Source organism: Gorilla gorilla, chromosome 3 (genome assembly GCF_029281585.2).
Source record: "Gorilla gorilla gorilla isolate KB3781 chromosome 3, NHGRI_mGorGor1-v2.1_pri, whole genome shotgun sequence".
Classification (NCBI taxonomy): domain Eukaryota; kingdom Metazoa; phylum Chordata; class Mammalia; order Primates; family Hominidae; genus Gorilla; species Gorilla gorilla.
Genome location: NC_073227.2, coordinates 162,901,165 through 162,917,812, shown reverse-complemented (window position 1 = coordinate 162,917,812; position 16,648 = coordinate 162,901,165). Strand labels below are relative to the sequence as shown.

The window sequence follows — 16,648 nt, the reverse complement described above, 5'->3', positions numbered from 1 at the left end:
ACCGTGGTGACTGCCTATACCTAGACTCCCATTGGTTTTATTCCATGGCTTCAGCTTAACATTTACTTCTGTTTTATTCCTGCCTTCTCCAAATCACTGAGTGATCTCAGTCATTTATTTCCTCTCTTCCAGTACCCCCTGTTTCTCCCTCTGGTCAGTTTATGCATCTATTTATTAGATTTGTCATTACAAAACCAAACACTCCTCTCAGTCTCTATTCCTACAAAGCCTCACTGTGGGTGTCTACTACCTGCAGTCCAGGCAGACTTCCCTGGGCACTTTCCACATGTGACTTCCTTTAAGTTTGCAGTAAATGCCACAGCCATGAGTGAACACAGTCTTCTCACCAGAGATGAACTCTGAACTCTCTTGCCTCTAAACTCTCTCTCTTCTAAAACTCGTTTGGTCACTGTCCCAACTTTTGTAGCTGTTATCATACCGCCTTATACTGTAGGTATTCCTTTGTACTTCCTACCTTTCCTTCTCGATTTTAGCTCCTTGAAGGAGGGGGCATGAGTTAAAAATATTAGTATCACCCACAGCACCTCACATAGAAGACACTATCTTTGTACAAAGAATGAGTCCATTTCTCATGATGTCATGAAAAAGGAGGGGGGAGCAATGATATAAGAAAGACACATTAGCATTTATTAAAAGAAGACAAATGAAAATAGATTTCTCAATTCCTGTATGAGAGACAGGCAGTAGATTATAAAGACAGGAAGAGGGTCAGGAAGGCTTGGTTGGAGAAGGACATTCTGAGTGGCCTGGAAAACATTCGAAGCAGCCAAGTTTCCACAGGTGCTTTTCTTTTCCTGATTACTCTTCTATTATCTGGAATTAGCCTAGTTTCTAGGCCCTGTGCCCCTAGGATATGTCCAGGTATTTAGAGGCCTCCTATGGGCAGATGTCTAGGGTCTATGACCAAAGTTGGCGACGTGTATTATGCCCATACAAAGGAATTTACCTATAAAGTGTCTGCAGAAGAAACCTTATTATTAGTTGATCCCTTCACATTATTAATGTTCACACTGCAAAATTGTGCCTGAAAGACAAGAACTTCACTCACAGAGGCACATAGGTACCCTTATTTGGGTTGATGTAAGGCATAGGCCCTTCAAAGTCAACAAAAATTTTATAAGCAGGAAATAACCAGCCCCCAACCATGAACCGGTCACCATTTCTGTACTACCTGGGGTTCAGGCATAGATGAAAACCCCTACTGGCTGTAAGTTTGGTCTGTGTTCACTTCATGACCTTGGGAATTTGATTACCCCCCTTAATGGCCATTCTAATTGCTTGGCTTCACAGTTCATCATCTTGTTACCTTAAGAGAATCCTAAGAGCTGGCTCATTTCTTCTGTTATCTCTTTGCATAAAGTTTAATGCATGTGCAATCTTTTTACTTTTCCTTTTTTCTGTGTCTGAAAGGTTGCGATAACGGAAATAACAATAGCTACAAGCTTTTGTGAAGTTAATTATTTTAAATGAGCAAAGAAGACCAAGCACCTGAGAAGAGAATGGCTCAGAAATTGTGAAGAAAGCATGATGCTCTGCTACAGTTGGTTGATATTTGGCTCTTTTATTTTTCTCCTGAGTAACATAAGAGGGATTGAGCTCAGAGGACGTGAACATCCTGCACAGGAAATAGATGATGTGTGGAGGAGGTGAGGGGGGCACCCAGCAGCCGTTCTCTGAATCCTTCAGTGAGCTTCCCTTGAATATGCCGGAGAAGCAAGTAGAGGGCTAGAAAACAGAGGCTGTGCTTGGATGGCTCCCAACACACTTCACAAAGCTCAGGAAAAGCTCAGCTAAGCCACATGCATTTTATGTTTTCCAGAGGAAAGACTCTTGTTGGTCTCAGGGTTAAGGAGTCTCAGCAAGTTCTTACAGACACACTAAAACATTCTCTTAGTATTTTCCTCTGTCATGGAAAGGAGCCCAGGGAATAAAATCACACTTAGTGCCTGCTAGGCTAGTTGGCTCAGGGCAGAGATAGCGGGGCAGTGACTATATTGTGGGGCACCCTTAGCTCCCCAGCTTCACTAGGTTTATAAAAAATGTATGTGTGTGTGTGTGTGTGTGTGTGTGTGTAAAAGTACGAAATCCTGAAATACACACATCCACTCTTCTGAGTTTAGTTTTTCCAAGTTTCAACTAAGATTGTGTGTATGTGTGTGTGCACACACATGTATATATATGTGTATATACATATATACACACACACATATATATATATTTATATATGAATGAATACTACCTTCATCTTTATCAGGAGGACCAAATAAACACCATGTAAAATGTAAGGTATGGAGACACAAAGGTGAGGGGCAAGTGACAAGTCTGAAAACTGTCAAGAGCTGAAGCTTGGGTTTTTTTTAATTTCCCCCAAAACATTTTAAAGCAAAAAACTAAAGCATTTATTTTTCCTTTGTGAGAATGATTTGGGATGTTCATTGGAGCAAAAAGGCCATTTATGAACTGACTTTGGCTTTGCTTTGGCCTGTCGTAGTCACTGTGTTTATTTCGGAACCTGAGATTTACACTGACTGCATATTAACAGAGAAGAAAACCTGGAGTCATTGGCATTGGAATTTTCCAGTACAATTTTCCATTATCTGCTCAACTTAAATTGTTTCTTTTCTAGAAAAAAAAAATGTATTTTTAGCTTTTTGACTTATGTTCTTCCATAGAAGGCTTACTACTATTTTAAAGACATTTTACCTTGCTCACAAACTTGTAATTTTCTCATTCATAATTAACGCTTTCCTATATTGTCATTTTCCTGAAATTTTAGCCATAAAAAGTATATATAATTATGCGAAATAGAGACACTGGAATATTGTTAGTATCAGAAGTATGTAACACTGTTCCTAGGTTTAGAATGTTGTGTGTTCCTTTTTTCCTGGATTTCCACTTCCAATCTAGTGAAACTGGAAACCAGACTTGTTTTGGTTTTGTTTTTTTGGTCATCTGATTGTAATTTATAATTAAGAATCAACCGGTTAAATAAGTGAAGATGGAAGTGAATAAAGCAACTATCCTTATGCTAATGAGAAAATCTGCAAAATTTTCTCCTTTAAATACTTTTAAGAGAAACAAATATTTAATTAGAATTGTCACTTAATATCTTGCAATAAAACAAATGTGGTCACTTAAGTTATTTTTCTAATTTTCTAACTAGAAAAATCATATAAAGTATTGACCAGTTGATTCAGGATAGTACCATGCAAGATGCTTAAACAATAAGTACATGCTGTTTGGGAACTATACAACTGCGTACAAAGTAAAAATCAGTTACTTGAATGCAGTAAGTGCAAAGTAGTTCTGCTTCAGCCTGATTAAGCAGCGCCACCTACTGCACAGAAGATGTATTTTATGTTTGGGAATTCTCTAGTAGAAACAAATCTCTACAGAGCTAAGCACAGAACAAAAGCAGTTTTCAGTCTGTTATCGTTTAAAATTTACATCTGGGTTAATTTATTGAAGTTTTTTCTAGTGTTTCCCTGTGTCTATTAGTATACCCATTCATATTGAGAGCAACAATTAAATAAAGAGAGAACAGGAGATAAAAATGCGAATATGAAAAAATAGGAATATAGGATATTCATTCTTGGTATCTATTGATGTATCTCTTATTATGAAAAAAAGTTCAGTGTACCTCCATTTTCCCTTTTACACATGACAATGACATAAGAATCAACAGTTAACCAATGCTTGTTTAAATTGAACCATTGTTCACATTTTATTCTAGGCTGCCTGTAAGTTTGTCCAATATTAAATGATCATGCATTAATAGGGCTCTGTTGCATTCCTCTTTGTTTATGTTTTTTATCCTCATAATAGCACGTACATCTACAATATTTTTAAAATAATAATTTCTAACATTCTAATGTATTTTACATTATGGCATCACATAGGCATTTCATAGAGTATTAATAAGAATGTATCTTTTTATTATGTTGGGGCCATTAATTATCCTTTCAACCCTTTGGGTTTATTTCATCTAGTCTATTATACCACAACATAAAATAAATAAGTGACAGTAGACATGGTACGATAGTGATTGTGATTCTTTTTATTATTCCCTGTCACTCTTTCAAGGTCTTAACTGATTATTTACCACTCACATTACTCACAATGATGCTTGCACTTTTATGATGAGGAGATCATATCATTTCAGTTCCTGCTTTATAATTAATTTCGCAGCATGCACTCATTCATATCAAATCGTATTTGTCATCCATTAATTTATTTATATATTAATGGAATGTCACACGGTCAAGAATTTATGATAGTTAACATTTGCCAGGGCTTTGATCTCCAAATTAACTGAAACAGAATGTAAATTTTTTCTATATCATACCAAAGTCATAATTGTATAGTTGATGCCTGTTAGAAATCTAGACATACAAATAGCACAAATGGTCTCAATTTTGCATCTTCATTTGAAGAACAGCTATTTGAATCCCAAATACTACCCAAAACTTGACTTACTTATACTTGTCTATATCTTTAAAACTTTTTATATTTATTGTAACTTTTCTCATTCAATTAAAACTTATTGAATATTTACTATATGCTAGGCACTATGCTAGGTTCTAGTGATTCGGTGATTAAAAAATGAATTCCTTGCCCTCAGTGAGTTATCTTTCTTGCAGAGGAAAATGGTGAGTAGTGTGTGAGTAGTCCCGGGACAGGAAGATACAGGCACAAAAGGAAGTCAACTCAACCCAATCTTCACGGAATAGGGAAGTGTAGTAAGGGGGAAATGAAGGAAGACTTCCTGGAGAAGAGAAGTCCTGAATTGAGTTTGCAGAAGAGATAAAGCATTTGTCAGGAAGATAAGTAGAAAAAGAGTGTTCCAGGAGAGGAGATAGGATTTGCAAAGACATTGGGATGAGAGAACAAGATAAGTTTAAGGAAATACATGAGGTTCAATTCACCTGAGACTCAAGACAGCAAATAAACTTCTGAAAGATGAGATTAGACAAATAGGCAAAGTTTAGATAATGGAGAATCTTTCATGAGTTTGAACTTTATTTATTTATGAATGCTTTAGTGGTTTTTTTTTTCAAAATATTTTATGAAGTGAGGAGTGAGTGGTACAATCAGATACAAACTGATTAGAAATGTTTCTGGCAACACTGTTGAGAAGGGAATTCAGTAGAGTGTGACTGGAGGAAGGGAGATGGGTTAGGGAGTAGTCCAGGAAGGAATCCAAGGGAGAGCAATAAACAACGATGGGCATGGACAAGGAGAAGATGCATATTGATGGACTGTTAACAGTAGTAGAACTAATTTAATGACCAAGGTAATGTGAAAACTGCAAAAGAGGAAGTCCAGTAAAACTTCTGTTTCCAGTATGAGAAAGATTTGATGGCACCACTCACTAAGATACAGGTAGTGCACAGATTAGAGGTGAGCAGAGAAGAGAGATCTGCTGCAAATATGTTCAATGCATCCACTTGGAGAGGTCCGATGGGTGGCTGCTTATGGACATTGTGGAGTTCAGGGGAGAGATTTAAATTAGAGATCTTCAGCTCTAATCTTTGTGAATCCTTAAGAATATGTCTAACTTACTGAAAAATTAAAAATAAGTTGGAAGTTGGTTCTGCATTATATTCCAAGACCTTCCTTCATCTATTGCACTGTTCTTACACCCCCTTCCCCCAGAGGACTGGTATGAACAGTTGTATCCCCTCATCCTTACCCTGAAGGACTGCATGGGAGAAGTGGTGAACCGAGCCAAGCAGTCCCTGACGTTTGTGCTCCTTCAGGAACTTGCGTACAGCTTGCCCCAGTGTCTGATGCTGACGCTAAGAAGAGACATCGTCTTCAGCCAAGCAGTAGGTGCCTGTTGTTATTGTTAGTACAAAACAACGCCAGATTGTTAACATCCTATCCTTGATGATGAATAGAATTCTTATTGGGACAGCTTTATTTTTAAAAAGATCCTTAAAGTTTTGGTATCCCATGTTTCTTATTCACAATAAATATTAGCTGAATATCCTAAGCAAAGAGTTTATGAGACCTTAAGTATTTATTTCTGAAAAGAGATGGCCAAGTCTCTAACATGTAAATTCTGCTTCACAGGGCATGAAGTCCATGAAGGAAGTGGTCATCATCTTTGTATTATGCTCTGGGATCTACATAAGTGTAAGGGAAGGGACTGTTGACTTGCACTGCAGGTGACAAGCTAGGACTTGGCAAAGGGGATCTGTTTGCAGTCGCTTAGTTGTACAGCTCCCCCATGAATCCTGGGACAGGATTTCACAATGATCTCTTATTTTGTTTTTAAAATAAGTTTTCAGGGCAGTAAGGCTCGAATAGGAGGTTTGACAGGGCCACCTTCTTTGCCTACACCCAACATGATTCATAATGCCAAGGCCTGCCTCCATCACGGTGGGTGTGCTGGTGCCTTCCTTCTCCCCACCTGCCTCCATCCTCATGGCTGAGTTTTATAGACAGGACATATGGAGGGAAAGAAAAAGAAGACTTCTCTTTCTAAACATTCTAGGAAAAGGGAATGTTTTAACCAAACTGTCGCTTTCCCCCACTATTTCACGAATGGTCCAGTGGCACATGAAGCTAACCAGGTGTCGGAAAATATGCTCTGCCTTATACATACATGTTTCGTCATTGTGTTCTTTTAATGACCCTGTGAAATGATTATTATCATCTCTATTTTACATGTACAAAAAAATAGTAAGATTTGGAGGTGCTTAAGTGTTTATGATTTTACTGTTAGAAATGGTAGACATAAGATTTGAAGACCCATCGACCTTACTCCTGTCCATGTTCTTTTTCCCTTTGCACTTCTACCTTCCCCAAGACTTTTATACACAGCAATTCTAGATCAAAGACTGTCAACTTGTTTTACTATGCCTACCAAATAGTTGTAGTTTTGTTATACACACCTGAGAATCGAATCTGATGCCTCAGAAGTCTTAAAATATTTCAAAATAAAACAAATACGTTTGCTAACTGCAGTAAATCTCATCAATATTTTTTTTTCAGCTTGCCGGATTGGTTTGTGGTTTTATCATCAAATTACAGACAAGTCTGTATGACCCAGGCTTCCTACAGCAGCTTCACACAGTGGGGTTGATAGTACAATATGAAGGACTGCTAAGTACATACAGTGAGTATTGCTTTAGTACAAGTTAAAATCACATTTCTATTCATAAGGATATTTAATCCAGAAATTTTTCAAGAAAACATAAAAATAAGTAAACCTTTATTGTGCCAAGTATTACAAAAATAATATAACTTTCAGTTTTTTGCATTCAGCTTGTAACTTACTTTTGCCTCCTATTATGCTTTGAAAATGGAATTATAGATTATTTCAGAGTGGACTCCTGAGCAGCCATCTGGCTTTTTTAATATAAAAGGCTCTGTGCCAACATAGTTGCAATGACTGGATTTTAAAGTCTCAACCCTGTAATGTCTAGAACTGCACTGTTCAATATCGTAGCCTTGTGTGACTTTTGGGTACTTGAAATGTGTCTAGTCCAAATCAATAAGTACTAGATATGCATACCAGATTTCAAAAACTAGTTTTAAAAGGTATTTTATATGGATAATTAATAATTTCATATTAATTTACAATTGAAATGGTATTTTGGATATACTGGATTAAGTAAAATATATTATTAAAATTAATTCTACCTTTTTAATTTCACTCTTTTAAAAAATGACTACCAGGAAATTTAAAATTATATATGTGCCTCACATATTTCTGTTAGAGAGTGCTGATCTGGAATCTTAATGATCTCCCTGTCAGGCTTCATTTGTTAATGTATGGAGATGCAAAACTAGCATGAACCTGGGTCAGTGATGATAAATTCAGCTACCTCTGTTATTTCTAGACAACAGATATCAGTCCTGCCAGTAGAAAGAAATGTACACAAATCATAAAGGGGTTAAAACCTCTCTCCAGCCTCACAGCAAATGTCCACATTCTTCCTTCCCTCAAAGGGTAGATTGACTTCTGAAGTCCATTGAAATGGTTCTCATTTCACTAAGAAACACCTTCAGCCTCGGAGGAAAAGTGTCTAGAGTACGTTCACTGCATTCAGAAACTCATTCAGTAAAATGCTAGAACAAATTCCAGCAGGGAGGCATAGTAGCTAGTGACATTTTCCTCAAATGTTTGTTTGTAACTAAGTGCCTTTTCTATTGTTTAGGCGATGAAATTGGAATGCTAGAGGACATGGCTGTTGGCATTTCCGATTTAAAGAAAGTCGCATTTAAAATAATTGAAGCCAAATCCAATGATGTGTTGCCAGTTATAACAGGAAGACGGTAAGCAGTGCTCACTTCCTGAAGACCAGGCTTTGTTAGACATGTCGTGTTAACTCCTGTCAGAGGAGGCAAGGAGAATTCAGGTTTGATTTGGGAATTTTTCTTTTGTTTTTTTTCTTTTCCTTTTTGGTGAGAAATACACGTGGATGATATGATAGGGGACAATCTCAAAAAACTCCTGGAAGTCTCATGAATGTTTTAAATTGTAGTGAGTTGAGTATGGCAGTACTCTCCCACAAAATACAAGAAATTCAAAATAATAGCCTGCATGAGAACATTTTTCTCCTTATTACTATCTCATCCAAAGCTCTGGGTGTTTTTACTTTTGCGGGAATTGTTCAGTTAATAGACTCATAATTCTTGAAATGACTTTAAATTAAATTCAGTTAAAAGCAGCAACATTTTAGAAAAGATATGTTTCTGTGTCAGGGGAATATACCACCATTTTTCTTAATTATTTTTGACAACTCACTCTCAGACTGTGAGGTTTCCTAGAAGGGTTTTCAATAAATAGCTTTGAAGGTCAGTGTATGATAGGCAAAATGTCAGAAATAATTAAGAAAAATGATGGTGTGTAGAACAGACCTCCAATAGGAGAGGTACATCTTATAGTAAGTTGTCTCAATCAGAGGTCCAAACTATTCCGGTGTTAGTGCTTTTAATTGCTGCATGAGGATATTTAAAATTTGAAACATTCTGGGGTCATGTTCAAAACATATGAACATACAAAAGGGAGAGACTTTTCATGCTAGAGAGAGAGGCAAAACACACTGAGTATAAAGTTCAAAGTAAACTTGTTTTCCTGTTGATAGTAAACATATAATAATTATTTTAAATGTTATGAAGGATACCCAGAACCACATAGTTGACTGAAAGGTGACTTTCTTACTCACAAATAAACCCACATCCTCAGAAACTAAATATTTACCTAGAATTAATGCTTAACTTGCCATTCATTTGGGAGAAAAAGAATAAAATTGCTCATATGCACACCTGAAAAACAGTACAATTCTATATTTCTCTCAAGTTTACTATCAAAAGTGAAACACTAATACTTATATCACAATGTTTAAGGGAAGCTTACCAGGACATTTAGTGTAGGCAGAGTACAGCATGCTTTTTCTGAGGAAGTTCTTCAAACAGTATTGAAACTCAAAAGTGGTCGTGCAGGTAGGGGCGTGACTCCTAGAATGATGAAGTGAGCAGCTTAGCACACCCTCTCTCCAAAAGGAATATTACAACTGGAAATAACAATCCAAAACAACCATTTTAGGATAAACAGAATAAATTGGATGCACACCACGAATTCAGAAGTACTTATTTGTGAGAAACTAGTGAACATTGGGCAGCATCAGTAGGAGTCTGTGGCATTTTGCTAAGGGCTGCTCCCATCAACCCTGGCCCTGTGAACACAATTTCCTAGGGCAAGGCCATTAACACCAGCAGCTTCACTAACAGAGGGGGCTGACTTGACTTGGATTGGAGGAGGAAATAGCACAGTCCTGAAAGTTGTCAGAAATGGTGGTTTAGATTAACAAGTCTAACTTATAATCACATCGAAAAGAATAGGTATAAACTTAACAAAGTTAGTCTGAATGTTGTACACAGAAGCCACAAAATATTGCTGAGAGAAATTAATAGGATCCACTAAATGGAGAGACAGCCTGTGTTCATGGATTAGAAGACTCAATATTGTTTACTAATTCTCCATAATTGATCTATAGATTCATTGCAATCGCTATCTAAATCTCTGTAGTCTTTTTGCAGAAATTGGCAAGCCTAACCTAAAATTTATATGTAAATGCAAAGGACCCAGACATTTTGTAAAAGAAGAACAGAGTGGAAAAACTTACACTTTCTGACTTCACAAATCACTACAAAACTATAATAATCAAGACAATGTAGTATTAGCATAAGTATATACATGTAGATTAATAGAACAAAATTTACTGTCCAGAAATAAACTATTATCTTTAAAGTCAATTGATTTTGAACAAAGCTGCCAAGGTAATTCAATGGAGAATGGAGAATCTTTTCAAAAAATGATGCTGGGACAATTGGTTTATCTATATGGAAAGAGAAGAATTTACACATACACAAAAATTAGCTCACAATAGATTATAGATCTAAATGTAAGAGCTAAAACTGTGAAACTTCTAGAAGAAAACTCAGAAGGAAATATTTGTAAGTTGGGTTTAGGTAATGAGTTATATATATATACGTATATATACATGTATATATACGTATATATATATAGAACTCATATATACATATATATGTATATATACGTATGTGTGTGTGTGTGTATATATATATATACTTTAAGTTCTAGGCTACATGTGCACAGTGTGCAGGTTTGTTACATGTGTATACATCTGCCATGTTGGTGTGCCGCACCCATTAACTCATCATTTACATTAGGTATATCTCCTAATGCTATCCCTCTCCCTTCCCCCCACCCCACGACAAACTCCAATGTATGATGTACCCCATCCTGTGTCCAAGTGTTCTCATTGTTCAGTTCCCACCTATGAGTGAGAACATGCAGTGTTTGGTTTTCTGTCCTTGCAATAGCTTGCTCTGAATGATGGTTTCCACCTTCATCCATATCCCTACAAAGGACATGAACTCATCCTTTTTTATGGCTGCATAATATTCCATGGTGTATATGTGACATATTTTCTTAATGCGTTCTATCATTGATGGACATTTGGGTTGGTTCCAAGTCTTTGCTATTGTGAATAGTGCCGCAACAAACATACATGTGCATATGTCTTTATAGCAGCAAGATTTATAAACCTTTGGGTACATACCCAGTAATGGGATGGCTGGGTCAAATGGTATTTCTAGTTCTAGATCCTTGAGGAATCGCCACACTGTCTTCCACAATGGTTGAACTAGTTTACAGTCCCACCAACAGTATAAAAGTGTTCCTATTTCCCCACATCCTCTCCAGCACCTGTTGTTTCCTGACATTTTAATGATCGCCATTCTAACTGGCTTGAGATGGTATCTTATTTTGGTTTTGATTTGCATTTCTCTGATGGCCAGTGGTGATGAGCATATTTTCATGTGTCTGTTGGCTGCATAAATGTCTTCTTTTGAGAAGTGTCTGTTCATATCCTTTGCCCACTTTTTGATGCGGTTGTTTGATTTTTTTTCTTGTAAATTTGTTTAAGTTCTTGTAGATTCTGGATATTAACCCTTTGTCAGATAGATAGATTGTAAAAATTTTCTCCCATTCTGTAGGTTGCCTGTTCACTCTGATGGTGGTTTCTTTTGCTGTGTAGAAGCTCTTTAGTTTAATTAGATCCCATTTGTCAATTTTGGCTTTTGTTGCCATTGCTTTTGGTGTTTTAGTCATGAAGTCCTTGACCATGCCTATGTCCTGAATGGTATTGCCTAGGTTTTCTTCTAGGGTTTTTATGGTTTTAGGTCTGACATTTAAGTCTTTAATCCGTCTTGAATTAATTTTTGTATAAGGTGTAAGGAAGGGATCCAGTTTCAGCTTTCTACATATGGCTAGCCAGTTTTCCCAGCACCATTTATTAAATAGGGAATCCTTTCCCCATTTCTTCTTTTTGTCAAGTTTGTCAAAGATCAGATGGTTGTAGATGTGTGGTATTATTTCTGAGGGCCCTGTTCTGTTCCATTGGTCTATGTCTCTGTTTTGGTACCAGTACCATGCTGTTTTGGTTACTGTAGCCTTGTAGTATAGTTTGAAGTCAGATAGCCTGATGCCTCCAGCTTTGTTCTTTTGGCTTAAGATTGTCTTGGCAATGCGTGCTCTTTTTTGGTTCCATATGAACTTTAAAGTAGTTTTTTCCAATTCTGTGAAGAAAGGCATTGGTAGCTTGATGGGGATGGCATTGAATCTATAAATTACCTTGGGCAGTATGGCCATTTTCATGATATTGGTTCTTCCTATGCATGAGCGTGGAATGTTCTTCCATTTGTTTGTGTCCTCTTTTATTTCGTTGAGCAGTGGTTTGTAGTTCTCCTTGACGAGGTCCTTCACATCCCTTGTAAGTTGGATTCCTAGTTATTTTATTCTCTTTGAAGCAATTGTGAATGGGAGTTCACTCATGATTTGGCTTTCTGTTTGTCTGTTATTGGTGTATAGTAATGCTTGTGATTTTTGCACATTGATTTTGTATCCTGAGACTTTGCTGAAGTTGCCTATCAGCTTAAGGAAATTTTGGGCTTAGACGATGGGGTTTTCTAGATATACAATCATGTCATCTGCAAACAGGGACAATTTGACTTCCTCTTTTCCTGATTGAATACCCTTTATTTCCTTCTCCTGCCTGATTGCCCTAGCCAGAACTTCCAACAATATGTTGAATAGGAGTGGTGAGAGAGGGCATCCCTGTCTTGTGCCAGTTTTTGCCTATTCAGTATGATATTGGCTGTGGGTTTGTCATAGATAGATCTTATTATTTTGAGATACGTCCCATCAATACCTAATTTATTGAGAGTTTTTATCATGAAAGGCTGTTGAATTTTGTCAAAGGCCTTTTCTGCATCTATTGAGATAGTCATGTGATTTTTGTCTTTGGTTCTGTTTATGTGATGGATTATGTTTATTGATTTGCATAGGTTGAAGCAGCCTTACATCCTGGGGATGAAGCCCACCTGATCATGGTGGATAAGCTTATTGATGTGCTGCTGGATTCGGTTTGCCAGTATTTTATTGAGGATTTTTGCATCAATGTTCATCAGAGATATTGGTCTAAAATTCTCTTTTTTTTGTTGTATCTCTGCCTGGCTTTGGTATCAGGATGATGCTGGCCTCATAAAATGAGTTAGGGAGGATTCGTTTGTTTTCTATTGATTGGAATGGTTTCAGAAGGAATGGTACCAGCTTCTCTTTGTACCTCTGGTAGAATTTGGCTGTGAATCCATCTGGTCCTGGACTTTCTTGGTTGGTAGACTATTAATTATTGCCTCAATTTCAGAGCCTGTCATTGGTCTATTCAGGGATTCAACTTCTTCCTGGTTTAGTCTTGGGAGGGTATATGTGTCCAGGAATTTATCCATTTCTCCTAGATTTTCTAGTTTATTTGCATAGAGGTGTTTATAGTATTCTCTGATGATAGTTTGTATTTCTGTGAGATCAGTAGTGATATCCCCTTTATCATTTTTTGTTGCATCTATTTGATTCTTTTCTCTTTTCTTCTTTATTAGTTTCGCTACCGGTCTGTCAATATTGTTGATCTTTTCAAAAAACAGCTCCTGGATTCATTGCTTTTTTTGAACGGTTTTTTTATGTCTCTATCTCCTTCAGTTCTGCTCTGATCTTAGTTATTTCTTGCCTTCTGCTAGCTTTTGAATGTGTTTGCTCTTGCTTCTCAAGTTCTTTTAATTGTGATGTTAGGGTGTCAATTTTAGACCTTTCCTGCTTTCTCTTGTGGGCATTTGGTGCTATAAATTTCCCTCTACACACTGCTTTAAATGTGTCCAGAGATTCTGGTATATTGTATCTTTGTTCTCATTGGTTTCAAAGAACATTTTTATTTCTGCTTTCATTTCGTTATGTACCCAGTAGTCATTCAGGAGCAGGTTGTTCAGTTTCCACGTAGTCGAGCAGTTTCGAGTGAGTTTCTTAATCCTGAGTTCTAGTTTGATTGCACTGTGGTCTGAGAGACAGTTTGTTATAATTTCTGTTCTTTTACATTTGCTGAGGAGTGCTTTACCTCGAACTATGTGGTTAATTTTGGAATAAGTGTGATGTGGTGCTGAGAAGAATGTATATTCTGTTGATTTGGGGTGGAGAGTTCTGTAGATGTCTATTAGGTCTGCTTTGTGCAGAGCTGAGTTAAATTCCTGGATGTCCTTGTTAACTTTCTGTCTCGTTGATCTGTCTAATGTTGAGAGTGGGGTGTTAAAGTCTCCCATTATTATTGTGTGGGAGTCTAAGTCTCTTTGTATTTCTCAAAGGACTTGCTTTATGAATCTGGGTGCTCCTGTATTGGGTGCATATATATTTAGGATACTTAGCTCTTCGTGTTGAATTGATCCCTTCACCATTATGTAATGGCTTTCTTTGTCTCTTCTGATCTTGTTGGTTTAAAGTCTGATTTATCAGAGACTAGGATTGCAACCCCTGCCTTTTTTTGTTTTCCATTTGCTTGGATCTTCCTCCATCCCTTTATTTTGAGCCTATGTGTGTCTCTGCACGTGAGATGGGTCTCCTGAATACAGCACACTGATGGGTCTTGACTCTTTATCCAATTTGCCAGTCTGTGTCTTTTAATTGTAGCATTTAGCCCATTTACATTTAAGGTTAATATTGTTACATGTGAATTTGATCCTGTCGTTATGATGTTAGCTGGTTATTTTGCTTGTTAGTTGATGCAGTTTCTTCCTAGCCTTGATGGTCTTTATAATTTGCAATGTTTTTGCGGGGGCTGCTACCAGTTGTTCCTTTCCACGTTTAGCGCTTCCTTGAGGAGCTCTTGTAAGGCAGGCCTGGTGGTGACAAAATCTCTCAGCATTTGCTTGTCTGTAAAAGATTTTATTTCTCCTCCACTTACGAAGCTTAGTTTGGCTGGATATGAAATTCTGGGTTGAAAATTCTTTTCTTTAAGAATGTTGAATATCGGCCCCCACTGTCTTCTGGCTTGTAGAGTTTCTGCCGAGAGATCTGCTATTAGTCTGATGGGCTTCCCTTTGTGGGTAACCCAATCTTTCTCTCTGACTGCCCTTAACACGTTTTCCTTCATTTCAACTTTGGTAAATCTGACAATTATGTGTCTTAGAGTTGCTCTTCTCGAGGAATATCTTTGTGGTGTTCTCTGTATTTCTTGAATTTGAATGTTGGCCTGCCTTGCTAGATTTGGGACGTTCTCCTGAATAATATCCTGCAGAGTGTTTTCCAAGTTGGTTCCATTGTCCCTGTCACTTTCAGGTAAACCAATCAGATGTAGATTTGGTCTTTTCACATAGTCCCATATTTCTTGGAGGCTTTGTTGGTTTCTTTTTACTCTTTTTTCTCTAAATTTCTCTTCTCACTTCATTTCATTCATTTGATCTTCCATCACTGATACTCTTTCTTCCACTTGATTGAATCGGCTACTGAAGCTTGGGCATGCATCATGTAGTTCTCGTGCCATGGTTTTCAGCTCCATCAGGTCATTTAAGGTCTTCTCTATACTGTTTATTCTAGTTAACCATTTGTCTAATCTTTTTTCAAGGTTTTTATCTTCTTTGTGATGGGTTTGAACATTCTCCTTTAGCTTGGAGAAGTTATTACCAGTTTAGGTAATTAGTTCTTAGACATAACACAAAAATCAAGACCCATAAAAGAAGAAAATAGATAAATAGGACTTCATCAAAATTATGAACATTTAAGCGTCAAAAGAACACCATTAAGTAAGTAAAAAGACAAGCCACAGATTAGAAGATAATATTTACAAATCCTATATTTGAAAAAGGACTCATATTCAGAATATGTAAATAAATGTTACAACTCAATAATAATGACACCAAAAACCTAATTTAAATATGGGCAAAAAGTTTGAATAGCCGTTTCACCAAATAGGATATATGAATGATTTATAAGTATAAGAAAACATATTCAACATAATTCCTCACTAGGAGAATAAATTTAAAATCACAGATACCATTTCCTTCACACTAGAATCATCAGATAAGAGCAAATGTTGGTGAGGATGTGGAAAACCTGGAACCCTTGTACATTGCTGGTGGAACTGTCACTTTGAAAACAGTTTGGCAGTCTTAAAAAGTTAAATATAAAATTACCATATGACTTTTAGACTTACCCCCAAGAGAAAATGAAACATATCTCCATACCACGGCTCAATCCTGCATGTTCATAGCAGCATTATTAATAATACACCAAATCATGGAATAATCCAAGTGTCTATCAACTGATAAATGTGTTGATAAAAAGTGATATCGATACAATAGAATTCTATTCGCTAATTAAAAGGAACAAGCTACTGATACATGCCACAACATGGATGACTTCAAAAACATTATGCTAGGTGAAAAAGGCCAGACAGAAAAGATTACATACTGTATGAATCAATTCATTGGATATATGCAGAAAAATAAAATTCATTCATAGGAAACAGAGAGAAAATAGATGAGTGGCTTTCTGGGCTAGCGGTGGTAGTATAGCTGACTATAAACAGGCACAAGGAATCTTTTTAAGTTGATGGAAATGTACTAAACCTGGATTATTGTCATGATTGTATAATTCTGTAAATTTGTTGAAAGTATGAATTATATACTTAAAATGCATGAATTCATATCAATTTCTTAATAAAGCTGGTAAAATTATCACAAAGAAATTATATGTTTCACCTTCAGAACA

At 36.7% G+C, this 16,648-nt stretch overlaps 1 protein-coding gene across 8 annotated transcripts in view; it reads left to right on the top strand.

Moving 5' to 3' along the window:
• The window catches only part of INPP4B (inositol polyphosphate-4-phosphatase type II B), an 809,117-nt gene that overhangs the window by 706,996 nt on the left and 85,473 nt on the right, over positions 1-16,648 (top strand). For all 8 annotated transcript variants that reach the window (XR_008679096.2, XM_055384744.2, XM_019025935.4 and 5 more), the window contains 3 exons: positions 5,677-5,849; positions 7,021-7,144; positions 8,190-8,307. Coding sequence is in view for 7 of the 8 variants with exons in the window: in XM_055384744.2 (XP_055240719.1) it covers positions 5,677-5,849; positions 7,021-7,144; positions 8,190-8,307 (415 nt within the window). In the remaining variant the exon portion in view is untranslated. The remainder of the gene's footprint in view (positions 1-5,676; positions 5,850-7,020; positions 7,145-8,189; positions 8,308-16,648) is intronic.